Source organism: Neodiprion fabricii, chromosome 5, assembly GCF_021155785.1.
Source record: "Neodiprion fabricii isolate iyNeoFabr1 chromosome 5, iyNeoFabr1.1, whole genome shotgun sequence".
Lineage (NCBI taxonomy): Eukaryota > Metazoa > Arthropoda > Insecta > Hymenoptera > Diprionidae > Neodiprion > Neodiprion fabricii.
In genome coordinates, this window is record NC_060243.1 from 5,376,665 (window position 1) to 5,401,864 (window position 25,200).

Below are 25,200 nucleotides of genomic sequence, written 5' to 3' on the forward strand. Positions count from 1 at the left end.
TTTTTTTTACCTTAGTTTGCATACATATATATATATATATACATATATATCTATATATATATATGTATATGTATCCGTTGGTGCAAAGTTAATTTTTACCGTTTTTTTTTGTTTTTATTTATTTATTTATTTATTTTTTTTGTTTGGCTTTTATTTTTATACGGTGTTTGAAATAACGTATAAACAATTCACTAAAACTTGGGAGAAATTACTTGATTTTCATTTTTAGCAAGCTTTTATTTCGCGACCGAAGCACTAGCGGGAAAAAATAAATTTCACATCGAGCGACAAATAAATGATGAAACAGCGACGTTGACTTCTTCTCTGGTCGAACCGTTTCCTTCGCGTCAATCATTCGGGTGATTTGAACAGGTACGGATTGATTGGCGGGTGCGCGAGCACTGAGTGAGACTTTCCCTCGGCGACCGTCCCGACGGTCGTATTATCTTTACGGCCCGATGCACGGCGCCACCTGCTAGCGTCGCGACGTCGACGTAAAACCACACGCAACAATTCAGCCCCCTGGATTGCACCCCATGGGGCTCCGTACACTCGACGGGAGTTGGCGAAAAAATCTCCCGAAACGAAGGTTCACCGATAATTAACCCGTCGTTTGACTGGCAATCAATTTTTAATCACCCGCGGATGAATCGGAGAAACGGGGAAAAAGAATGTGGAATAAAGTGGAGGTTGTGAAAGCTGGTCGCGAAATTCCATTGGCGTAATCTTTTCTTTTTTTTTTTTTTTTTTCGTACATATATCAAGTTTCGAAATTAATAAGTATAAAAACTTTTCGATCGGATGACGAAAGTTCAGCTGTGTAGAGATCGTATATAATGTAGTTTTGATCCGTTGATGAAAAATTTGTACAATTTGTTCGTAATTGATTCAAGATTGTTAGGAAATAGACTTGTTTATTGTCGAATTTATACGATTTTTAAATTTCTTCCAATCAATTCACCCCTCAGTTTTTCAATCCTTTTTCTCAAATCTTATTCCACCTCGATACTTTTGTTTAAACCATCCACCGGATACTCGCGAGTATAATATAACGAAGCTGAAAACAGTAATTCTATATTACTTTCGTCGATTAGATATACGAGATAAATATTTTCGATTTAAAGACTGACTTGGTAATTGGAATGAAAATCTTGTCACGTTCCTGTTTCCTCTCTCTCTCTCTCTCTCTCTCGCTCCCTATTTACCGGAGGGGATGAATTTCAACTCGGAGAAATGACGCGACGCACGCCCGGCGTAAACAGCTTTTTTTATTTCATCCTCGACACAAGTGTGCGCCGGTTAAGCTTACAGCGTGAAGTGCTAAGCTTGCGATATCAAATGTCAACGCTTAAAGGATTGTTTGCTTTCGGTATTACGCCGACGGGCAGGAAGTAGTATAGTTATACACTGTGTGAGGTATCATCGAGTCTGTATGTATTAAAAACACGGTAATGGATTGTTGGACCAATTCACCTGCAATAATATACATTATACAAACAAATATTTACACACTTGTGTGATTTTATCTTCCACCTTATCGAATATGTCTTCTCAGCGAGAAAAGATGGAAAACAAAACGGATTTTACGTCCGGTAAAAAGCGGAGTATGATCAATTGCAGACAAATTATTTTAAAAAAATTTTCAAGCAAGCTGCTGTTACGAAAGTTGGATTACAAACTTGACGTTTTTCTTCCCTCAAAATCTTGGATCAATCAAGTTTGCAATCAATTTTCCGTGTACTGAAATAAACAGAGAATCTTCCTGCTCGGGATAATCCAAATAGAAATTTGTCGAAATTTTCAAAACGAACAAACAAGTTCCCTCGAAACGGAATATGTGGTTTTAATTTCACCAGCAAATTGCACCAACGGCTGAATTCATCTTCAGCTATTTTCCATGAGTTTCAGGACTGATGTATCGGCACGGCGTTCTTCCTGAGTCGCAAATCAAAGCTGATGGAAGGAAAGAAGGAATTAAGGATGGAGAAACGAGCGGCGAAATTTTCCTTGCTTGCAGAATTTACTGTTGCACAGAATCCGCGCTTTTCCCGAGTTCGAAAGCTCAAATCGGATTGCGGCAGGCGAGCGGCGATATCAAAGAACGCTTTTGGCTCTTGACTCCTGTCGACCGGCTCTTGAACCTCGGATCTAAAGTTCCCTAGAATGAACTTTGCGTCCCGTTCTTTTTTACACCGAAAAAGGGAAATTCCGCTCGGGCGTAAACAGCGAGCTAGAATTTCATCTCGTGCTGAAGCAGCTCGAGTTGAGGGGTGCTTTTTGCCGAATTTGCAATACGGCGATCCTGTGATCGAGACAAAGAGGATTAAAATAAAAAGGACCTGTGATCCTGTCTGTCGAACGACTCCCAGAACCTACAATGAAATCAAGATAGTCGCAATAATTTCAGTCATTCGTTTGCGAAATTAGCAAATTATCGTTTCCCTTTCTCACCCATCATTTTCTCTGCGCTGTCTCGCAACGAGACACATTTTTTTTTTCCGAAAATTCGTCTCGTTATTAGAAAATGTTTCCCTCCAATTTTATACCCATGAAGTAAATACGTGCGTCTCTGTTGGAACTTTTTACTCGCCTATGAAATTCGAGCGAATAACCGTAAAAATTGAAGTTCCGATCGCTTCCCGCGGATGAAAAGGAGGAAGAAATAAAATTTCACTTAAATTCAAGCTGCACTCGGAGTTCCGTTATTATTAGATTTTCTTCTCACGTGTAAGGTAAAATTTAATTCCGCTCGTATTGACCGGTTACTTCAAGGTTTTCCGCCCAGCCGATGTTGCAGCGGCAAGCTTCTTTTCCAACCGCAAGCACGTTGAGCCTGGCTTAAAAAGTGTACCTTTGATCTCGAACTTGCAGCTATTATGCCCTATTCGCTTTGTTACTTTTTACAGACGCAGAGAAAATTATTCACACGAGACAAAATCTGGTTTCGTTCATTTGTCAACTATCCAAACGGCGATTTTAATCTTGTCTCTGCGATTTCAATACAAAGTCTGACAGTTGTTGGTGAAAAATCTGTTCAGTCAGTTTGTATTTCGATTACAAGCTGCAGCAGAGTTAAAAAAAAAATACCAAAACCTTGTCCGAAACACGATTGCATTGATTATCAACTGACAAATCAATATTTTGTATCGATTATAAACTTACAAATAAAAGAAACGAAGAGTTTAAAATGACCCCAACGAAAACCCCTAAAAATAAAAAAGAAAAACGACAACACTTTTTTAGCAATATCTTTGCCATTTCTGAATCGAAATTATTTAATAACATTTGATTTTCTTTACCTTTATGATAAAGGTATAAAAATGGCAGATAAAGACGTATACATGTATAATAAAAAAGTAGGTATTCATTCATTCATCGAACATGCATACTTAGGATCGATTAATTGTTTAAGATGGTCTAATACATTGAAATTATTAAGTGAAATTTATCTTCCCTCGGGTTTCTTGTTTTAAAATTCTTTCTCGATTTTTCTTTAATTTTTAAATTAAGTTTTCTTACAATTGACTCAACTTTGATAATTGCGTTGCGAAGGTCTTCAGCAGATATATGGCAATAATGTCGACTTATTCTTTACGAAGCAAGGATCCAATTTCCCTTTTTATTTTTATCACATGCCAGTCGATTTTCTTTATAACTCGATGTTATTTTTTTGAGACTTATTATTTGCCGTCAGAATCTACGTCAACGTCTGTTGTTTTCAATTTTCAATACGGTCGTTAATTGTTTTCAAGATCCTTAGAAATGCATTCTTGAATAATTACAATCAACTCATCGAGCTTCGTATATCAGTTGTAAGAGAAATTCAAATTATATTCAGTAATTGTTTTGAACGAATCATTTACCGCCGTGTATCAAAGCGTTTAAAATCTCCCCAGCCTAGACCTAAATTCGGAGATTATATTTCTCGGCAGCGCATCGTACGCTCGAGCTTTACAAGATAAAAATTCATTGCGTAACATACGGTTGCTTCATTCTTATCAGCGCAGCGACGGGAGTCCAGAACAGTGACGAAAAACAAAAACACGTGACGGGTTTAACGGCTCACAAAATTTGCGATTGGAAATAAAATCGTCAGATTCTCGCAGTATTCGCCGAAACATTATGAAGTCGTCGCCGATATCCGCCGCCACCTTCGTCCTGATCTTGGTTTCACTCGTCGAAGGTACGTGTTGCACGATTCGCAAATCACGGCAGTCAAAAAAACAACAAAAAAAATAAAAATAAAAATAAAAAAAAAAAAATAAAATAAAAAAAAAAAACCATAGGGCATTCAAAACTCGAGCACGTGCTTTTTACCAGGATTATACCCGCCGTCTTTATCGCCCCGAGTTTAGGAGGCATAAAGAATTGCTCACCCTCACGTAGCAGAGCTTTGGCAGAGACGTGACGCTTTGTTCTGGTCGTAAAATCTAAAGTCCGAGCAATTGCTCGAATATCTCGTTTGAACCTCGCCTCCGTCCGCCGCCGGATGTCGAATTAGTGTCAAGAGTCAATTCGGCGATGACGTTTTGCAGAAAACAATCGAACATAATCGTCATGAAAAAAAAAAAAAAAAAAAAAACCATCCTGATACAGAGTACATTTCGAGAAATATCGAACTGACCGAACAACGCAAGTAATTCGTCAATTCTGAGCAATTGTATTCAGCGACGTTAACTCGGTTTCTAGCCAAGTCGTCGAACCTCGAAGCCAATGACCGACGAGTGGCTCGTGTGTCTCTAGAAATTACAGAAACGCCGTACATCGTGAGTATAACAACTAGCTAATTCATTTCGGCCAATATATTTCATCAAGTACCAACCCGAGTCTTGGCTCACGAAGTTCCGCCCACAACTCAGAACCTCTCAACCTTGCGGTAACTTTCGTAAGGAAAAAGTTCTCGATACAGTTTTTATTCTGTAAATATATGTGGTTAAATCTTGGAAATAAATTCAAAAAAAAAAAAAGATTCTATGTTATAGAATGTGAAGACTGCGAATATTCCTTTTATTTTTGTTAGGTATATAAATTTATAGCAACATCCGAAAAAGGTATTATGAATTCATTCGGTCGTCCATTCGATCATTCGCTCGCAAAGTACATAAATTATCGATAAACAGGTGAAACAGATTGAAATTGTAAATATAAATCGTATTTCTTTTTCATTAAAATTGTTTCTCGCGCTTTCCTTTATTCCCTTTTAAATAGCCTCTCACTTTGATTTGTATTCGTTTCACTGAATATCTGTCGTTTTAACGTCTCGAATTGTTTTTTCAACAATTATTCGCTTATGTTTTATTACCGGCAGAGCAGATCAACAGATGTTATCCATTACGACGACAGGTTGGCTGGATCTATGTAATTATATCGTTGAAGATACCTAACATAGTTGATCTTTTACACATCCCTGATTTCTTCTGAAATCTTCGAAATAATAGTTCACTCGATTCGTTCTCGAAGTTGAATTCTTCAAAAAGAGAAAGAAAATAAAAGGCACGTGTATCAGGAAAGGCAATTTCACACGCGGTGCTCCGACGATGGTTTCGCAGTGTGAAAACTCGTTTCCGGGAAGGAAGCTGTACATTTACGAAGACGGACACCACGTGACGTACAAATAGGGTTAATTTCACCCGAGCATTCGCTTCGGTTTTAGGCGGAGATATTTTTAAATCGTTACAATTCCGAGGTAACCAAAGGCTACGAAAGTCACTCAAGGCTTGAAGAAATAAAGTCACACTCGCAACGCGACAGGATTACAGGTTGCACGAGTACGCCATAAGCGGGGTTGGTTCTTGGAAATTAACAGAAAACCTAATTCGGAATTTAATCAATTTAATCGAAGGGTTCCCTGTCTAGACTCAAATTCGAAGAGCTGATGGTAGTTTAATCTGCAGTGGAGCCGTTCTCAACTTTCTCTATATCCTAACGACCGCCAGCTGCGTAAACGGGTGAGACAAAGTACATCCTTATAGCTCTAATACTATTATCCATGTTATCTTTAAATTGGAATGAAACGTCAATACGAGTACCCGAAACTCTCTCTCGAGACTAACGCGCGTTTTCGAATCCTTTCATCCGATAATCCTCGTCACTCGACAGCCGTCTATCGAAATAATTCGCCGCTTTTTGGCCCGCGGACAATTTTCCCTCTCGACTCTTTGTAACGCTGATCCCAGCTTTGAACTGAGTTACGAAAGTTGTTATCTTGCGTTATCGGATCTGCTAGTTTTAGGACGGTCACCTTTGAACTTGAACGTCGAATTGCAGATACGAAGCGGATGATCTAACCGTCGTCGTTGGCACGGATGGTTTGAATGCCGGGACTTTTTACTCTCTCACAAACGTAATCAGTCATGAAAATTTCGTCCCGGATGATCGCGATCGGCTCAACGACATCGCCATGCTCAAGGTGAAAGTTTTTCTTCCACTATTTTTGATGCCATTTTCACGAATACTTCATACTTTGCATGTGTAAAAATTGTGGAAAACCTTAGTTTGATAACGAACTTTTATTGTAAAAGTTTGTCTTCACGTTTGAATCACACTCTAGCATCAGAATTAATTTCTCTCTATTATCGATTCGTCGTTAAGTAATCGAAGAAACAATTCCTGCATTTCAGTTGGCCCGTTATCTGAGATACAATACAGCCGTTCGTCCAATTCCAATTCCTGAGATACATGAGACGGAAATTGGTCAGGAAGGCTCAAGTGCTGTAGCATCTGGATGGGTAAGGACTGCTTTTGCAGATACGTCGTTTCCGCTCGGTCAACGTAAAATTCTATTCACGATGCATTTTTTAAAATCATTCCAGTCTAAGCTAGCTAATGGAATTTTCTCTAATTACCTGAAATCCTGTAAAATACTCTGAAAACTTGCAACACAATTGGAATTTATTAAAAAATCACAAGTCTTCTGACAGAATTTCAGAGCTTAAAAACGATTTTCCGAATCAGTTGTAATCCCGAAATCAAGCGAGATTTTTTTGTTTGGAAATTAAAAAATTCTCCATTTCCTTGACAATTTCATGATTATTTTTGAATTTTTATAGAGTATTTCTAGCACGCTGAAGAAAATCAGGCGAGTCATAAACGGCGTCAACGAATGTCGACGGTCTTACGCATCTCTTGGCGTGTCAGTAAACGATGATTACATCTGCGCAACAACCGTCGTCTCAGAAAATGACGAGGACGTGAGTCTACACTTTACTCATTCGACTTGATATAAATATCGGTGGACGATGTGAGAACAGGGCAGAATTGTTTTGAAAAAACAACATCAATATTCGAACTAATCGAAGTTTCATTTTCGAAGGGCAACGACGGCTCTCCTTTGGTTCAGGACTCAAAATTGATCGGACTCAAGTCTTGGTCGACTTCCGGATTCCCTGACGTTTACACTCGAGTGGCTCATTACCGCGATTGGATTGAGGAAAACAATCTAGCATAAAAATCCGAAATCTTACAACAAGATTAATTTATTCCCGAAGTCTGATTTACACCGATATCAGTGCTTGACATTATGTAACACTTTTCTAATATTAATTCTGTCAGAATAAAACTCGAACCATTTTCACACTATTGGTTTTTCCATTTTTACTCTCTTCCCCAAAAGTTCCGAGGGAGAAATTCCTGTCAAACGGTGAAAGTTTCGCTTTCTAAATCTAAAACCAAGAGACGAAGCGCGAGTGAAGTTACAAAATCGTCTGGGAAATGTGTATACTTTTCGGATGTAGAAGACAAATCCGTCTTGCTTTGGGCGAACCCCTGAGGGTGTACTTTTTTGCCATTTGGAGAACGCTTTTTATTTGCAGGCCCGTGCCCTTCGTATCACTATAATACGAGAAACGAGTGTCAAAACGCCGACGGAGTTCTCTCGCCTGAATTCTTCGTTTCTCGCTCGAGCATGAAACATATGTGTGGCAACGTACGTAAGATGATGGAAACACAGGAGGTAGAAATTTGAAACCCCATTACCTCTCTGTCACACGGCAGAGTCGAGGGAGCGATATTTTAAATTGCTATCCCGTCTTGCGAGCAACGTCGTCGAGCAATTCGTCAACGTCGTGATCATCCCCGAGCGTTTTTTTCCCCTCTCACAAACACGTAATAAATATACATTAGTTGGAAACAACGACGAGGACCTTTCACATCGATTTCGATCCGTCGGAGAAGCGTGAAAAATTTAACCAAAAATCAGACCGATTCGCGGATTTTGGTGAGTTTTTGAGACGAGCTTAATCGTCGTTTGAATTAGGCGAAGAAAAAAAGGACGAAGGAAGAGAGTGAAAGCTCCGCATCGCGTCTTGAAATTCGTTCTTACCGTAATTACTGGGATATCATCGAGGGCTGCGAGCTTTTATAAATAAATTCTCTCCTCGGTTCTCCTCGTTTAAACGGAACGATAATATTGCCCGTCAAGATTCCGAGCAATAAATTTCTCTCCTATCACAGTAGGGGTGAATTCCTTGAACACTTATTGAATTTCCGTATCTGGAGTGAGATTTCGAGCTTCTGGAAACATCCTCGTTTCCTCGCTGAATAAAATGAATACAACCGCTGTATTGATTTTCGGCGAATGAATAAATACGCCGCTTGTGAATCTCGTTAATTCTTCATTCGTGTACGACGAACATATAATTTTTTCGCATGAAAGTTACGCAACACTCGTTAAATCGCGAATTATGCCCCGCAGGGGTTTTCAGATCGATTGTTTAGTCCGAAGTTCACAGACTAGCTACACTTAATCTCTGAACCGACTACATAGGAATAATGACTGCGGGTTTCTTTTACTGCGGTCGTAAATTATCCGCGTCGACGATGCCCAGAAATATACTCTTCGAGAATTATAGTGATAAAATTGCTAGCCATCAACCAAGGTTTCGATCGACGGTATACAGAAGTGGCGTCAACGGAGTTATCGACATTTTCGAGATAAGCTTTACGGCAAAAAGCAGATGTATATTACGCATTCCTTTAACTATCCGATCTTATATGACCCGCTGCATATCTACCGCGTAAAATATCCGGCAATAGAAGACGGTCTCGAAAAATCTTCGGGTTAACGATCAAGAGTTGCAGCGTCGCCTTATCACAGAAGAAAAAAAAAAAAAAAAAAAAATAATAACGAGGAATATAAAGGTATAAAATTTTTACGAGAATTACGACGGGCAAAAAAATCCTGTGCCTGGGCATGAAGCGATATTTAACAACCACACTCGTTTCCATTTTTTTTCCTATAACCGCAAAATATTTTTAAAAAAATTTCATTCCTTTCATATCAATGATATTGTACACAACGCAAAATGACTGCGAATATAACATACATGTATGGATCTACGAAAATTCATCCAGCGTTAGAAATCAGGCATGTTATAATATACAATTGTGACGCGTCGAATTACCGCGATAAGATTGGAAATCGAACGATTAGATTCCGGGACGATTAAACGAGATTATGCGGGTAAAATACGAGTGACGAAGCGAAGAAACCGAAAAGCTGTTTCAGGCGTAGAAATTTAAACGAAAAATGACTTCAAGATCGAGTTTGAACCACTAACTTAGGCTCCGATCTATATTTCGAGAAATTATTTCCGTGTCACCGCACAGTCCGCCCTTTTTTTTACACTCGAATGAAATTGCTTTGGAACAATGAAAATGCGTTAGCCACGGAACGATTAACACACTTAGCATCGTCCGGAGTATCGGAGATAATACGACGATGCTAGTTGCATCCGATCGATTTTACGTTGTTGAACGAATTTTTTTCCGAAGAAGAATAAATATCCGAGAGTTTTGTCACGAGAAATCACGACGAGTCAAGTCTGCTGTAATTTTTTTTTTTTTTTACTTCTCTTTCTTTGTTTATACTCAATTTACGTATTACGATAAAAAATTTTTGTGCTTCTTTTTCGCTAAGAATTATTATAATATTTAGCTAAATAATTTGTCTCGTTTAAATTGAAGAAAAAAATTCATTGTTCTTTATAAACAATAATTTCGCAGTTTAATGTGAAAAATAGTATACAACTACGTCGCTTCGAATTATTTTGCTAGCTGATGAAAATCTGCATCCTTGAAATGATTAATGGTAAACAAATTCTCAGGGTAAACATCGGTGAGCCAGCGGCTGCAGTGGGATAGTGAATATAAAATGTTCAAATCCTTATTCCAATAATTCTCCACCGCGGTAAAACCATGTGCTAAAGAATTCTGAAAATAAAATACAACGTTTCTCCCCGGTGTGCAAACTCCACGTTGAATTTCGTTCTGTAATTTATTTATATAATCTTCGCTATACATTTTTGGCGTGTTTCCCTGGATTTTTCCACTTTTGCGTTACATTTCTGCAATTTAAGCATCGTTGAAAGTGATATATTGTACTTCTACGGAAAGTGTTGGCGCATCTTTTCTCGTATTCTTTCGTTTATAACTCGTTTTTTTTTTTTTTTATTTATCTTCATTAACTCTTTCACTCTTCTTTGACGGCAGTTTTATCGATATTTCTCCATGTAGAAGTTAGTATACGTGCAATAACGATCCGAGCGCGAATAAACGGAGCGAAATATCCGGGTCACTGGTTTCACTAAACTTTGCAAAGTTACGCGAATGTCCATTGAAAAAGTACAGTGGCCGTGTCTGCAAACATCATCGTTACTACATAGATTGCTGCAGGTGCACCAGTTTACAGGCACTTTAGTAAATTGGAGAAAGGCTGCTGCGAATGTTTCGCGTATAATAGGCGCACGGGATCGTCATCTATGCAAAATAGTTTGCTCGTAATTATATTCGATCGTTTGCACGATGTATAGAAAGTACGAAAATAATATTCGCGATACTTGGCGAAGAGATTTCGATAAGTATACGCTGTTTCGAATTTAAAACTACCTAACAATTTTTATCATCTGTACACCGAAACCGCTCGAGTATCAAAAATTTAACTTAAATTAAAATTACAATAGAAATTATTCTAAAAGAATTATTTTAAATTGGTCTCAAGTTCCGTTTTACTTTTTGCGCCCTAATTTCATCGGTTTTTTGTCCAAGTAAATCTGCCATTTGGTTTTAAAATTGAACATTGAAAATCGCCGAGCGTAACGACAAAGTAAAAAAAAAAAAAGAATACAGAAAAAAAAAACTGGATTATCGTGTGGTTAAAAATATATAAAGAATAATTTTGTCAACATGTCGCTGAGTGTTGAAATTTTTTTCGACTATTCCGAACTTCGCCCTGCTGCAGGTGTAAAAAAGGGTGTTTTGATTCGATTAGTCATGGTGTACGTAATCCTTGATCTTCGTATCTGAGGTTAACGGAACGGGTGAAAAAAATAAAATAACGCTCCAGTTTCGAAAAATGGAGAAAAAGAGAAGACTGGATGTTTCGATACGCGTAAAGTGAATTCAAGGACAAATAAAAAGGGCCAATTAGAAGCGGACTGAAACCTATATTCCTAGATTACACAGACCAACAATGCGAAAGCTAGACTGCGGGAATAATGGCAAGGGGATGTGCCGTATGAATTAGGAACAAGGTTCAGAGACCCGAGCCGATGAATTATTACGGAGCTCACGGCCGGCCCATCGGGACTCCGAGTCTCCCGTGGGCCCCGAATTTCGGCCTGAAAAATAAGCCCTTCACCTTTCGAGGGCTCCGATGCCCTGGCCCTCCTTCCCTTTTTTATTCTCCCCCCCGCAGGCGGAGAGAGGGGGCGTGGAAAAATAGAGGCAAGACTGAAAGGAATCGATCCGTACACGCGAAGCCTTTTATGATGCACAGTGTACGTTACGAGTGGCGATGCTTTAATATTGATACCCCGATATATAACCGGGTGTGAGGTTGCGTATTTTCTCAACAATCAGCCGGGCTGCCGGTTATACGTACCACCTGCATTATGTATGCTGGCAGTAATCGATGTCGGCTAAGCGTTGTTCTTCGATGAACCCGACCAGCGTTTCGTAGTTCCAAGCCCAGTTTGGATGATTTATATTGTTGACAATTACACCCTCGGGGGCAATACACGACAGTCCGATTATTAGAACGGCTTATGTGCATGAATTATTATTATTACTATTAATCGTTGTTTTGCGCAACGGTTGAACGGAACTAAACTCAGAAATCCTTTCAATGAAATAATTACAAAAAATATTTTCAAGGGTCGGGGCTAAAGTGTTTTTTTTTTTTTTTTTTTATCATTGTTTCAAACTTCATTGATAATAACGGCTTGTTATAACAACGCAACGAGTATTATTGAATTCATGCTCATGTACCTACACTTTTCAAAAAAGAACCGAAAATTATTGCTTGATACGCTTAACGAACAGGTATTAATTCCAACATTGACAATTTCTTTCTTTTCATTTCTTGCTCTGTAACCGTAATTTTTAGGAGGAATCAATATTTTTTTATAACGCGCAATAGCGAAGCGTGGAAAAAATTGTAAAATTTCAATACGGTAATTGATACTCCCCTATATTTTTCGTACGTTTTATTTTATTTTATTTTTTTTTCTTTTTATTGCGTTCTGATACTTGATCGTACCCAGTGAGCGAACTTGAGCAACCGCTTGTTACAAGTGTATCAAACAATATTACGAAATCGATCTCCGCAGGTGTATCGAATGTATCACGGTTATTTGAGCCGGTTGACGTTTTATTTTTTACCTTTTAACGATTTTTTTCCCGTTTGCCAGAGGCCATTAGACGATACGTTATCTTTATTACGGGTAATGGTAATCGACAGTTAAGTGTCCATGTTAGCTTCTGCTGCTTGACGGAAATGAAATCGATTCGGCACTTTCCATACATTAGGGATTTATTCATCGGTTGAATGAATTCGTCGATTTTGATAAACGACTCGCGACGTATTCGCGTCATGTCTAAACTGTAGAAGGAACATGTAATAACGGTGATATTTCTCAAAAATCAGCAAATCTTGACTACAAACAAGTATTGTATAGAAAAATTTGAAAATTTATGTCTTCCTTCTATATAAAAATCGTTAATATTTCACGCACTTTTTAAGTGCGAGAAAAAAATGTTGGAAAAAAAAATATACCCTACAAAATGATGTTAAAAATATGAATAGGAAATTTTTTGGATAAAAAGGTTGGATCAAAAATCAAAACTTGGCTCGGGGATTTTACAAAACATCTGACAAAAAGCCTTTCCGAGCTGTTTTCGAGCTTTCGGCTTTGCTCAAAGGAAGGGATAAAAATCGTCGTATTTGGTACCTTGGCTCTCTGTCTCTCTCTCTCTCTCGCTCCTCCCCAGAGGGCCGTCTCGACTGTAACCCCAGGTACATTATGCGTGCGGTAAAGGCGTCTACCTGGTGGCTCGTCGAGGAACCTGAACCCAGCGGCGGGATCAGTTCAAAGCGACTACGGTGTTTCCCCATACCAAGCCCACAGGATGGCGAGCCGGTTAGTACGATCTGATCCGTTGCCGAGTAAACATTGGCTTTGCGCCGTGCGGCTCGAAGCGGGAAGAGAAGCGTTGCGTGTCTGTCATGCGGTTGTGAAATTCGCATTTTTTGAAATTTCGCGGCTCGTATCGTGCTTCGAATATCGCTCCTCGAATCGCGCGCTTCCGAAATTCAAAAATAATCATCTATCTCTCTTCGCGTAACGGACTGCGCAAGTTCTGTTCTTTGATTCGATAACAATATCTGTGCGTGTGGCGAGTGTACGTGTTTTTTTTTTTTATCTATTTTTTTTTCCATCTTCTTGTTGATAAGCCATATTTACGATGTTCCGTCAGTGCGTATAAGGGATTATTTATCACCACGCCGTCGCGGTTTGAAGGCTGTATACCTAGGTAAGACGCTGTCAACGAATCATCGATGTTTCTTCTTTTTTTTTTTTTTATACGCAACGTACAACATCGGCGTGTACAGAGTTCGGTTGATTTTCGAGCGGCGCGTTCAATATCCCCCATTCCGATGTACCGCGAATGTTTGGAAAATTCAGTTTTCTTCTTCATCCGAATAACGGAAACATTTTTTGATAATTTTTGTTTATTTTTGTTTATTTTTTTTTTTTTTTTCGTTTCCTGCTCTCTCATATCTTCTGTTGCAGGCTGACGGTATCAAAAATATAACCGGACTCTGTACACAGGCGGAGTAGAGCATGCGTTGATCGAAATGGAGAGTATAAACAAAAACGAAAAAGGCGCAAAGCGTTACGCGCGGATCGGGGATATTCGCGATTCCACCAAGGATCTGAGGCAGTTGGAGGCGGCGCTGCGCGAGGCGTACGTGGCGAAGGAGTTGCGAGCTCAACTGTGCGAGGCGGAGGCTGAGCGACTCGGTGAACGAGCTCGAGACCGAGCTCAAGGCGAGGCGCTGCGGCGGTTAGCCGAGGAGGCGGCGAGGGCGTCAGAGGCGGCGGCACGGATCGATAAATCGGCGAGGATCGGCTACGGTATTGAGCTACGCGAGGCGGCAGAGGCGAGGGAGCGAAAGAGGGTCGCGAGCTACGAGCTCGAGCTGCGGGAGAGCCGGATACTCGCTGAGGTTTCACGGGCCGTGGAGGAGGCTCGTGAGGCGGATAAAACGGCGGCGAAGCTCGAGCTCGCCGAGAGAACAGCGCGCGAGCTCCGCGTCTTCACCGAATTCAGGGAAATACGACGCAGTCAGGAGGCGGAGGCCGCGGCGATGGAACGACGCAGAGAGCTCGAGTACGCAGCGGAGGTAGAGAGGAGGACCGAGGCGTTGCGCTTGGCTAGAACTGAGCGCGAGCTCGCGCGAGCAGCGGTGATTGAGGCCGTTGCAAAGAGCCTCTTAGAGGCGCGGGATCGAAAGTTGGAGCGTCAAGAGCTCCTGGCTGATATTGTTGCCGAGGAACGGTGGCTCCTGGAGGAGGCGAGACTCCGCGAGGAAAAACAAAGGCGCAAGAGGGTCAGAGAGGAGGCTGCGGCTGAGCTCGAACGGCACAGGATACTCGTCGAAGAACGGAGGCTGCGACACGCGATTGAGGAGGAGGAATTCGCCGCTGCTGTTATGCGCCGCGTAATGGAGGACGCCAGGGTTCAGAGACTGACCGTTGAGGCCAGGAGGCGGATGCAGATCGAGTACCGGCGCGGTCTTGAGCTCGTTATCGAGGAGCGTAGGGCCAAACGAGCTCGTGAGGTGGTCAGACTTCAGGAGGAGCTTCGGCTCGAGAGGATGCGAAATGCTGCCATTGAAAAAGGAGTCAAGGAGATGCGGAGGAGGCTGCTTATTCGTCACGCCGGTAACGTTGCCGAGTTTATTGCCGACGGAGCTTTGAGCTCGGACGAGCGCGCCGTCGTTGCCGCGATCATTGACGCCGCCCCAAAAGACGGAGAAAAGCCTGATGCTTGAGCTGATTGGAGATCTGATATTGTTATTTTTTAAGCTTATTGTTGTTTTTTTTTTTTTTTTTTTTTCCACTGGAACGTGGGAGGCAAGGGATCGGAAAAGCGACGGGTCAACGGCTGTGTGTTTTAATTACATTCCACGGCTTGGTTGGAGTGTCGATTGCACCAGTAGTAATTAATAACATATCTCAGTAAGGCGTGGAGAGCCGGACGAAGGCTGCGTGCAGGGCCTAAGTGCCCGAGGCTACAACAGCCCCGATGAGAAATCGTCGGATGAGTTACGCAAGTGGTTTTGTGTGCGTACAAACCTCCTCTCGCGAGCTCGGTACGGACAACGAATAACCAGTCTGGAAACTATTACGGATGTATCGTCCGTCCGATCAGCCTCTCCCCCGATCGACCGGACAAATTGATTTAAATTTCACACTGCCGCATCCTCGTTTGCGACAGGCATTAGGTAGCCACGTTTGTGGGCGTCGACTTTGCGCCATTTACATATCGCACCAGTTACTCGCGGCGGTTAACAATATTGTCAATAAACCACTCGAGGTTGATAAAATGTCACCGATGTCATCTCGTTTATTGATTTTCAAAGTGCCGGTAACTTTTCCTTATCTGCAGTTTAACCTCGCTGATTGATCGATGTACGGGCATGTAGCTTCGGAGACGATTGGAATTTACAATGACGTTCTCGTTTCTGTTATACCTCTTTGGCAGTCAATTACCGAACACGAACTCAGGATGCCTGCGATACTTATAACCCAGGATGTGAGCAATTCGCTCGACAGTCGACACGCTTCCCACCCGTCGCACTTGTCAACAGGTGCGAGTAACGACGTAACGACGATTACAACCGACGAGCCCCTTCAAGGACTCTCAGAGATTATATCACTCCTAGGTTGCAATTAGTTTCAGCTCGTTTGCAGAGCTGCTCGGTGTTCCTGATGACCACCGCGATCGATCTACAAAGTGCTAATGTACGTCATTCTCGTGATGAAACTTGTCAAGTTTGTTTGTTTCCCTGCAACCAGAGAAAGTCGTTGGATATATAAGAGCTTATAACAGATTGACAAACTACCACCATTTGTTGTAATAGATTAATTGATACCCCGCGTTAGGATTGTTCAACCATTATCCTGATGTATTGATTCGATCGGAGAAGCCATCTTCATACGTCAACGTCGGATTACCGTTGCTTATATATCGACGACGTTAATGCAACGACGGAGAAGAGTAATCTAATCGCGTGTAGTGAATCAAGTTCTGTGTCTGACGCGTTAGAGGTTACGAGGTAGACGATTTCAAGATAAACGCAATTGCGCGGCAACGGTTGGAAGTCCAACTTTTTGTTGAACGTGCTTAAATTCCGTTGTCATCTGTCTTCTCTGGTGAATTTATTCACGCGAAACGGTTAATGCGAAATTGAAGAACGTTTGAAACATCCCTGAACCGACACCTTCGTATTTACTTTCACTTAGGTGTCAAGAATGCTCACACGAATGATTAATACTTTTTTTTTATTACGTATTACAGTTTGGTTTCTGCCAGATGATGGTGACAGTGAACGCTTAGATTTTCAAGGAAAATGCCGACATCTTTCATACTCTTGAAGTCGTTCGATTATTTATATAATTATGGATATATTCGTGCGCATAAATCGTTTAATTTTGTTCTTGTCATGATTATCGTAATCTGTAATATCTTATCAGATTTATTCTCGTATGAGTTAGCAGATACGAATAAGTTTTCTCGTACGCTTGATATCAATGCAATTATGATTGTTTACCCATTGTAGTCGGCACGAAATAAATTTACAAAGATATTGGACAATCTGAATTAAGTTCAGTATCGAAGAATATATCAGATTAAAAAATCTTGTCGTTTGTGTCATGAGTTAATATCGAATGACTGAGTGTTCAAATACGTTCTCGCCAAGAAACCTGCACGTAATATTTCTCACGGTCACACAGAAACAACACAAATCATTTTCTTATTGTAAATTAATTTTGTTTCAAGGAACTAGCCACATTCTATTTCCTTGTACAAAACTTGATGTAAACAATACTAAGAATATATTTTCAACAAATAGTTATTGAATGTCTGACTACATTTTTATTCCTCTCCTCAAATAGAAAATAGTAAACAAGTTTTATTGCTACTAACTGAATGTAGCAATAAGTATGTCTACTCCTCTGGTTGAAGACGATAGTGACAAGTCAAGATTTGCTTCAATCGCTTTACCGTGTTAATGATCGTTCAAGGTAACGTCATTTTAAAACATTTTGTGTATAAAAATTGTGGTATAAAAATTATATTTCACATCGCACATCTGTTCCCAAAATTTTGCGTACCCAAATATATAAAATTTATCAAAAACAGAATGTAGTTTTGAATGAGTTCGTTCGTCTCGGGTTCACGATTTTACACTAAATAACATTCACTACGATTCCAATACCGTAAACCAGAACTTTTGACTGGGTTATACGGGGCAGTCCAACAACTGATGACTTCACTTATCGTTTGCACCAAGGTGAGTTACCTTGATCCAAACTCCGCGTTCCGGATAGAGGAATCGTGCGCCAAGTTTGTACCGGAGTGGATTTTGCGACTTGTCGCACAGAGAAAGCTTGAACTTGTCAAGCACCTTGACGATACCGATTTTCGACTGTTGCTCGGCAAACCGAGAACCTGCAAGAAAATAGGGTTATCAAAACCATTGATCCTGCGAGATGGATTTTCGAGTCGTGTAATCCGCGCAGGAGAAATCACGAAAGAAGTGACTGACCTATGCAATTTCTGGGTCCACCACCGAAGGGTATAAAAGTGTAGGGACGTCGTTCAGCCTTGGCTTCCTCGGTGAATCTCTCCGGGTCGAATTTCTCCGGGTCGGGGAAAAATTCCGGGTTGTGGTGGAAGGCGTAGATGGGGATGAGGCACTTTGATCCTGCTGGTAGCACCACGTTTGTTCCTGGGAGTTGGTAGGGCTTAACTGAGACTCGTTCGATTTGCGGAATGACTGGATATTTCCTTAGTGTTTCTGAAAGAGTGATAACGCTTTGATACTAGTGCTTATCCTGGATCGTCATTCTTGCAGATTTGTAAATTCGATCCTACCTTGAAACACTTTGTCCAAGTATTTCATGCCCTGCAAACCATCCCAGGTGATTTCTCCCTTGTTAGCGGCTTGCATTTCACGCAGTTCCTTCCGAAGACGTTCTTGAATATCTTGATGAACAGCCAGCTCGTGAAGGGCGTACCCGATCGTCGTTGAGCTCGTCTCAAAACCGGCTCCAAAAAAGACGTACGCTTGGGCGGTCAGGAGTTTGTCATCGAACACTGTAAGCAAACGCGAAGGAGTCAGGGTGCTGCCGAGACTCATGGGTGAAGGAAATGCGGAGTAGTAACCCGAACCTCGACATACCTACGTCATCCTCGCCCAGTTTCTGGTCGGTGTTTTTGAGGTTCCTCAGAAGGTCTATGAAGTCGTGCCTCTGCACGTTGTTCTTCTCTCGGTATTCGAAGGCTTCCCTCGTGATTCTAAGGAAGAACTCTTCGACGTCCGGCGATGTCAGGGAGAGCTTCAATTTCTTGAACAACCACGGAGAACTGGCTTGAACCAGAAGCGTGAATCGGCTCCAGAATGAAGAGCTGTCAGTGATCTTCCTTCCCATCTTACGGAAGGCTGCATCTTCGTCGCTCAACGAGTTCATTTGGATCCCAAATACACATGATCCAATAACGTCCGTGGTGAACTTGGCGCTAACTTCCCTGGCTTCGATGGGCTCATTTTTCTGAGCCAGCGAGTCAAGGTACTTCTCCAAGTCCTTTGCGCACTCCAAAAGAAGGTAATGCATGTGCTTCAGTCTCGCCGAGGTGAAGGTGGGGGTGAGCTTCGTTCTCACTCCCTTCCACATCTTCCCATCGAGCATGGCTACGTGCTGGGAGAGCGGATCCACTTCCGGATTGAAGGTCATCCCGCGACTGGTCCAGGAGTCGAAATTCTTCACCATAATGTCCCGAAGTACGTCCGGATCGACGAGGAATAATCTCGGCGAAAGGATTTCCCATACACCGCCGAATCTCTCTCCTTTCAACTTGCCGAAAAGTTCTTTCAGCATTTCAGGCACCGACTTCTTCTTGTTTATAACGTCGGCATAGGTGCCCAAATAGCTTTCCAGCTTTATATACGGCACCCCCTTTCTTTCCCAGTAAGTAAACTGCCGGCGAATTAACATGTAAACAACCGCAGCCACACCGACCAACACTAGCCCCAGGTTAATTGCGATTTGGAAAAACATTGTTGCCCGGTTCCGAATTTCACTTTATGAATCGAACTCTCTGCCACTTCGTCACGATCTGCCAAACGAACTGCTTCCAGTGCTCTCTGCGCCAAGGAACATCAAACTGCTTTCGCTGGGCGGAGTCCGGCGATATAAGACAGCGGAGATTTTGTGCACAGTCATGCCGACTATGTAGCCTTCGAAACTCGTGACGTAATACAACGTAGCTGTATCTTGGCGCGTCGACGCACGTATAGTATAATGAATCTTAAAACTAGACGTACACTGTGCCTAGCTTATTGTTAGATTAAGGCGGTTCGACGCTTATTATTTTTCACCGTGAAATGCTTCTCTGTGCTTGTTATTTTTCCCAATAAGTTACAAACTATCATCCATTGCTCAACATCTATCTTGTTGTGAATCTTGGATAACTTTGGGTTGACAGATCTTGCCACCGCACTCAGATAACTTTTTCTATTATCTGAGAATTCGTGACTCGGCTGTAATAAAGATAAGTGGGTTGCAGTTGACGCGCAATTCATTTCCAACAATTCGTCATACATCGGTAGCATATTTTCCGTACTATTTTTAAACGAGTAGATGGTAGATGGTAGATGTGGTAAAAAAGATCGTCTCTTCTGCCACTGGCTCCTAGCACTTCGCGACAGGTGTGACCTCGTGTCAGCGTTTACATAGTATGATCAGCCATCTTTGGAAACGTCCAAACATTTTCTCTCTCTTTTTCTCTCTTGCTCTTCAAACGCAGTTTAAAAAGCAGACGTCTTTATTTGACAGGCTGCCTCTTAGTTAATATCTTCGGAAGAGGGGAATCTGATTATATAACCGAATTTTTTCCATTCTTTTGCCAAACTTTCCATGTACTCACAATTCCGATCAGCTATACATGCGAATATCAGAAATCCCTTACTATTTCCATATGTTATTTCAGAATTTTCTGCCACAAACTATTTGTAGTACCGAATCAGCTCTTGTTTTTGGTAAGATTTACGCCCACCTCTTAGAAGGTGAGCGCATCGCGGCTGGTCTATAGTGGTCGTAAGTCCTTGTATCTAAAAAATTTCACCCTGAGATTCTTGATACTGTTGACTATTGTGAAATAAACATCGAGGTAATGATGAGAAGTTGCTTTGTTGTTGGGTGATACTGATATTAATGTGCTGTTGGGTCTGAGGCACCCAGAATGAGTCGAGTAACTAATTTTTACGTTAATAAGTGTGATTTGTTTCAGGCCAATTTGACTTAATTTCTATTTAATGATGTAATTAATGACTATTACAATCATCACGAATTATTTTATTCAGTAAGTTAGATCGAACTAGAATTAAACCTTCCGAAGGTACTACCTAGCTTCGATTTTATACATACGACTGTATTACATATCACACGATCGGCTAATCTTATCTTAATTAACTATACTTGTCTTAATTTGATTTGATTCAATTTTATACGACCTACAGTACGAACGTCCTCCTTACATTTTCAGTCAAACCTTACTTGCTTGGCCATTTTTATTTTCTTTATCCAACTGGTGTTTGAACTCTATGCGGGTACATGCTACGTTCTATCGTGCTGCAATGTTATTTACTCTGCTCACACACACCTTATTTTTCCGTTTCGTTCTTCTGATACTTGCCAATTAATTAATAATTTATTATAACACGTAATCGTACCTTTTTTGTTGAATGTAATTTTCCTAATATATAACGACCAGGTCAGGGGTCCCATTCCGTGGCTAATAAAAAGTAATCTTAGCTAACTTTTCTCTGGAGTCCAAAGTGAAAGTGACACGTACGATAATAACTTACGACAAGTCATGACGCATTAGGTCGTTAAGGACTATATTATAGAAAAATGAATATGGGTACGACCGATGCGTAAGGATTACCTGATAACGGTGGTTGCCTAAAATGGTTTAGGTCTCTTGAAAACGAAAGGATTCCAGAAGTTATCCACTAATATTTGGAATCGCGTCATTTTTTTTCAAATATAAAACGAACTAGATTTCAGGCAAGATAAGTAATTACATTGCACTCACTTTGCTTATTTATTGAATAAGAATCGTGGGTCCATTCAATTGCCAAGAATCAACCAAATGAGTTTTCAGATGGCATCTGTTCGGACCCATTGGCGCCTCGAAGGGCCCAAGGACTTCAGGTTTCATACTCGATGAATTAAGAAATCGATTTCTGATAAAAATGCAACTGGTAATACATCATTACATTTTCTTTTTACATGTCTTGTTTTATTATTTCCCGTTTGCGAAAAAAGTTATAAATAGAGATCTCACGTAATGTGTTTTCCACCGGGACATGATACAAAAGTATGTTTCACGTACCGATATTTATGAAGTTTATTTAACAGAGAAAGCCGTCTTCGTTAGCTCGTCTCAGACATAGAATTTCAGTACAGTATAAAACATTTACAACGATTCCTATTCGGTGACATCGAACTTTTCACTCGATTATCGAGAGCAGTGAAAGAGCTGATGACGTCACTTGTCGTCGGCGCCAAGGGGAGTCATCTTGATCCAAAATCCGCGTTCGGGCATGAGAAATACTCCAGCGCCATTTTTGTACTTGAGTGGATTTTGCGACTTTTCGCACAAAATGATCTTGAACTTGTCAAGCATCGTGAGTATTCCGACTTTCGTCTGTTGCTCGGCAAACCGAGAGCCTGCGAGAAAATAATGTGATTAAAATCTTCGATCTTCAAGATCGGTTTTTTTTTCGTACAAACTATGGAATTGAAATTATGTAGAAAAAGTAATTCACCTATGCAAGTTCTGGGTCCGATACTGAAGGGCATGAAAGTGTAGGGAGTTTGTTTAGCCTTGCCTTCCTCGCTGAATCTCTCCGGATCGAATTTACTTGGGTTAGGCCAGAATTCTGGGTCGTGGTGGAGAGCGTAGATGGGGATGATGCACTTTGATCCCACTGGTAGCACCACGTTCGTTCCTGGGAGTTCGTAGGGCCTCACTGAGACTCGTTCGAGTTGTGGAACTATAGGATGTTTCCTCAACGTCTCTGAAAATGTGAGGCTGGTTTCATTTTAGTGCTCACCGTGGATCGTTAATCTTCCAGACTTGAAAATCAGGTCCTACCTTGCAACACCATGTCCAAGTATTTCATGCCCTGCAAACCATCGAAGGTGATTTCTCCGTTGTTGGCGGCTTTCATCTCACGCAGTTCCTTCCGAAGGCGGTCTTGAATGTCTTGGTGAACGGCTAGCTCGTGAAGGATGTACCCAATTGTTGTGGCGCTCGTCTCAAAACCGGCTCCAAAGAAAACGAACGCTTGGGCGGCCAGGAGTTTATCATCGAACACTAAGCAAATGCGAAGGAGTCAGGATGTTGCCGAGACTTTTGGGTGAAGGAAATGCGGGGTAGCCGAAACCTCGACATACCTACGTCATCCTTGCCCAGTTTCTGGTCGGTGTTTTTGAGTTTCCTCAGAAGGTCTACGAAGTCGTGCCTCTGCACGTTGTTCTTCTCTCGGTATTCGAAGGCTTCCTTCGTGATTCTAAGGAAGAACTCTTCGACGTCCGGCGGTGTCAAGGAGAGTTTCAATTTGTGGAATAACCACGGAGAACTGCCCTGAAGCAGACGCACGAAACGGGACCAGTACCCAGAGCCTCCACCTAACCTCTTTCCCATCTTACGGAAAGCTGCGTCCTCATCGTTCAACGAGTTCATTTGGATCCCGAATACACAGGAGCCAATTACGTCAGTGGTGTACTTGGCGCCAACCTCCCTGGCCTCGATGGGCTCGTTTTTCCGAACCACCGCATCAAGGTACTTCTCCAAGTTCTTAGCGCATTCCAAAACAAGGTAGTGCATGCTCTTCAGTCTCGCCGAGGTAAAGGTGGGGGTCAGCTTTGTTCTGACTACCTTCCACATTTTCCCATCGAGCATGGCTATGTGCTGAGAGAGAGGATCCACCTCCGGATTCGAGGTCAGCCCACGGTTGGACCAGGAGTCGAAATTCTTTATCATTATGTCTTTAACCATGTCCGGATCGACGAGGAACAATCTTGGCGAGAAGAGTTCCCACACACCACCGAATTTCTTTCCTCTAAACTTGACGTACAGTTCGCTGACCACATCGCACAGGGGCTTCTTCTTGCTTACGGCGTCAGCATAGGTGCCTAAATAGGATTCAGGTCTTATAAACGGTATACCCTTTCTTTCCCAATAAGTATACTGTCGATGAATCAACATATAAGCAACCGTCGCCACGCCGACTAACACGAGCCCCAGATTAAGTATAATCTGAAGAAACATTGTTAATCGGTAAAAAATTTCGGTCTGATACGTAAACTTTCTGCTGTACCGTCACAGTCAGATAAATGAACCCTTCCCAGTGCTCGCTGCGCTGGCGAAGATAAAACTGATCGCGCCAGGCGGAAACTGGAAATTTATGGTACCCGAGAAATTATGCCAGTCATTCCGCGCTCGTGACGTAACGCAGCGGTATCTCGGTACTTCGAGATAAACTTAATACGTTCATATCGAGCTTGGATTATGGCTGTCTGACGCTTCTTATTTTTCACGATGTTTGCAGCTGAAAATCTTCTTTACGTTTTTGATTCTTATCAATAATCGCAAATTATCAATCGAAACATCTATCTTATTGCAAATCTTGGCTGACTCTCGAGTAACACATCTTTTTAGCAATCATACCCGTAATTCCACACGATCCCAGATTTAGAATTTACTTGGCTGTTTCCTAAAACCATTTGATTATCCTCATTAGATCCTGTAATCGGCAGGGTTCATAAATTGTTTGCCTACTTTTGCTACATTATTGGGTCACTCTTTCTTTTATCTGAGAATTCGTGACTCGGCTGAATGCGAGATAAGCGAGTAGTGGTTGACGCGCAATACGTATCCAACAATCGCATAACAATATAAGTGTAATACTACAAGTATCTATATAATTTATGTCGTGAATGTTTGAAGCGAGAGTGTGAAATAATTCATCGATCTGACTCTTACCCTGACGAAGGGCCTAATTAGCAGGTCAATCTTTTTCGCCCAGCAGGTTGGGCCTAAAAAAGTGCATTTCAGGTAATTCTTAATAGGTTGGCAGCACTTTATTCGTATTATTTTCAACCGAGTTGATGGTAGATACATGATGTGGAGAACAAGGCCGAGGTCTTTTCGGCCTTTGGCTCTTCACACCTGGCGACAGGTGTGACCTCATGGCGATATTTCAACAGCAGGAGCTATCTTTGAAAACGTTTGAACCTGGGACCGGCCATTCTCGCGTTAGACGAACATTATCAAACGATTCACGCGATTCGGAACAACTTCAATTTGTTAATTAATGAAAGCGCCAGACTCCACATTTTAAGTACGTTCACACTGCGGTTTGCTAACGGTATGTGCTACTGAAAGCCAGGATGACCAACGACTAGATTCCTACTGGTTGCACTCGACTCGCTCCAACTCGTTCCTTATGTTTGCCAACTTAACTGTTTACTCGCACTATCTAACGTTATTTCTCTTATTCCAAGTTTCATCTAATGTTACTTGATAATTTGGCATTTTTTTCTACCAGAAGATGTACAA

At 41.4% G+C, this 25,200-nt stretch overlaps 4 protein-coding genes across 4 annotated transcripts; 2 read left to right on the plus strand and 2 right to left on the minus strand.

The window, feature by feature from the left end:
* Positions 1–4,011: 4,011 nt before the first annotated feature.
* On the plus strand, positions 4,012–7,573 carry LOC124182856 (trypsin-3-like). The gene is made up of 7 exons (XM_046570608.1): positions 4,012–4,183; positions 4,690–4,766; positions 5,857–5,948; positions 6,268–6,409; positions 6,621–6,728; positions 7,050–7,190; positions 7,313–7,573. Exons 1-7 carry the CDS (start codon positions 4,123–4,125, stop codon positions 7,445–7,447), a joined length of 756 nt encoding a protein of 251 aa, XP_046426564.1. The 5' UTR covers positions 4,012–4,122; the 3' UTR covers positions 7,448–7,573.
* A 5,877-nt stretch (positions 7,574–13,450) lies between these two features.
* On the plus strand, positions 13,451–17,695 carry LOC124182484 (meiosis-specific nuclear structural protein 1-like). The gene is made up of 2 exons (XM_046569814.1): positions 13,451–13,809; positions 14,070–17,695. Exon 2 carries the CDS (start codon positions 14,135–14,137, stop codon positions 15,332–15,334), a length of 1,200 nt encoding a protein of 399 aa, XP_046425770.1. The 5' UTR covers positions 13,451–13,809; positions 14,070–14,134; the 3' UTR covers positions 15,335–17,695.
* LOC124182481 (probable cytochrome P450 6a13) lies at positions 16,831–19,736 on the minus strand. Its single transcript, XM_046569809.1, has 4 exons — positions 18,752–19,736; positions 18,445–18,666; positions 18,116–18,367; positions 16,831–18,018 (listed from the first exon to the last, which is right to left on the minus strand). The coding sequence occupies exons 1-4, from the start codon at positions 19,626–19,628 to the stop codon at positions 17,840–17,842; spliced, it is 1,530 nt and encodes a 509-aa protein (XP_046425765.1). The 5' UTR covers positions 19,629–19,736; the 3' UTR covers positions 16,831–17,839.
* A 2,227-nt stretch (positions 19,737–21,963) lies between these two features.
* LOC124182480 (probable cytochrome P450 6a13) lies at positions 21,964–24,016 on the minus strand. Its single transcript, XM_046569808.1, has 4 exons — positions 23,034–24,016; positions 22,732–22,953; positions 22,403–22,654; positions 21,964–22,304 (listed from the first exon to the last, which is right to left on the minus strand). Exons 1-4 carry the CDS (start codon positions 23,908–23,910, stop codon positions 22,123–22,125), a joined length of 1,533 nt encoding a protein of 510 aa, XP_046425764.1. The 5' UTR covers positions 23,911–24,016; the 3' UTR covers positions 21,964–22,122.
* Between the last annotated feature and the right edge of the window lie 1,184 nt (positions 24,017–25,200).

What these genes read in the sequence shown, in the direction of transcription:
- LOC124182856 (XM_046570608.1), top strand. Translation starts at nt 4,123, where the DNA reads ATGAAGTCGTCGCCGATATCCGCCGCCACCTTCGTCCTGATCTTGGTT. An exon ending in TTACAGAAACGCCGTACATC is followed by an intron (nt 4,767 to 5,856) that starts GTGAGTATAACA and finishes TTCCCTGTCTAG; the next exon opens with ACTCAAATTCGAAGAGCTGA. An exon ending in ACCGCCAGCTGCGTAAACGG is followed by an intron (nt 5,949 to 6,267) that starts GTGAGACAAAGT and finishes GTCGAATTGCAG; the next exon opens with ATACGAAGCGGATGATCTAA.
- LOC124182484 (XM_046569814.1), top strand. Translation starts at nt 14,135, where the DNA reads ATGGAGAGTATAAACAAAAACGAAAAAGGCGCAAAGCGTTACGCGCGG.
- LOC124182481 (XM_046569809.1), bottom strand. Translation starts at nt 19,628, where the DNA reads ATGTTTTTCCAAATCGCAATTAACCTGGGGCTAGTGTTGGTCGGTGTG. An exon ending in CTTGGACAAAGTGTTTCAAG is followed by an intron (nt 18,368 to 18,444) that starts GTAGGATCGAAT and finishes TCACTCTTTCAG; the next exon opens with AAACACTAAGGAAATATCCA. An exon ending in TGGACCCAGAAATTGCATAG is followed by an intron (nt 18,019 to 18,115) that starts GTCAGTCACTTC and finishes ATTTTCTTGCAG; the next exon opens with GTTCTCGGTTTGCCGAGCAA.
- LOC124182480 (XM_046569808.1), bottom strand. Translation starts at nt 23,910, where the DNA reads ATGTTTCTTCAGATTATACTTAATCTGGGGCTCGTGTTAGTCGGCGTG. An exon ending in ACTGGGCAAGGATGACGTAG is followed by an intron (nt 22,954 to 23,033) that starts GTATGTCGAGGT and finishes GCATTTGCTTAG; the next exon opens with TGTTCGATGATAAACTCCTG. An exon ending in CGGACCCAGAACTTGCATAG is followed by an intron (nt 22,305 to 22,402) that starts GTGAATTACTTT and finishes ATTTTCTCGCAG; the next exon opens with GCTCTCGGTTTGCCGAGCAA.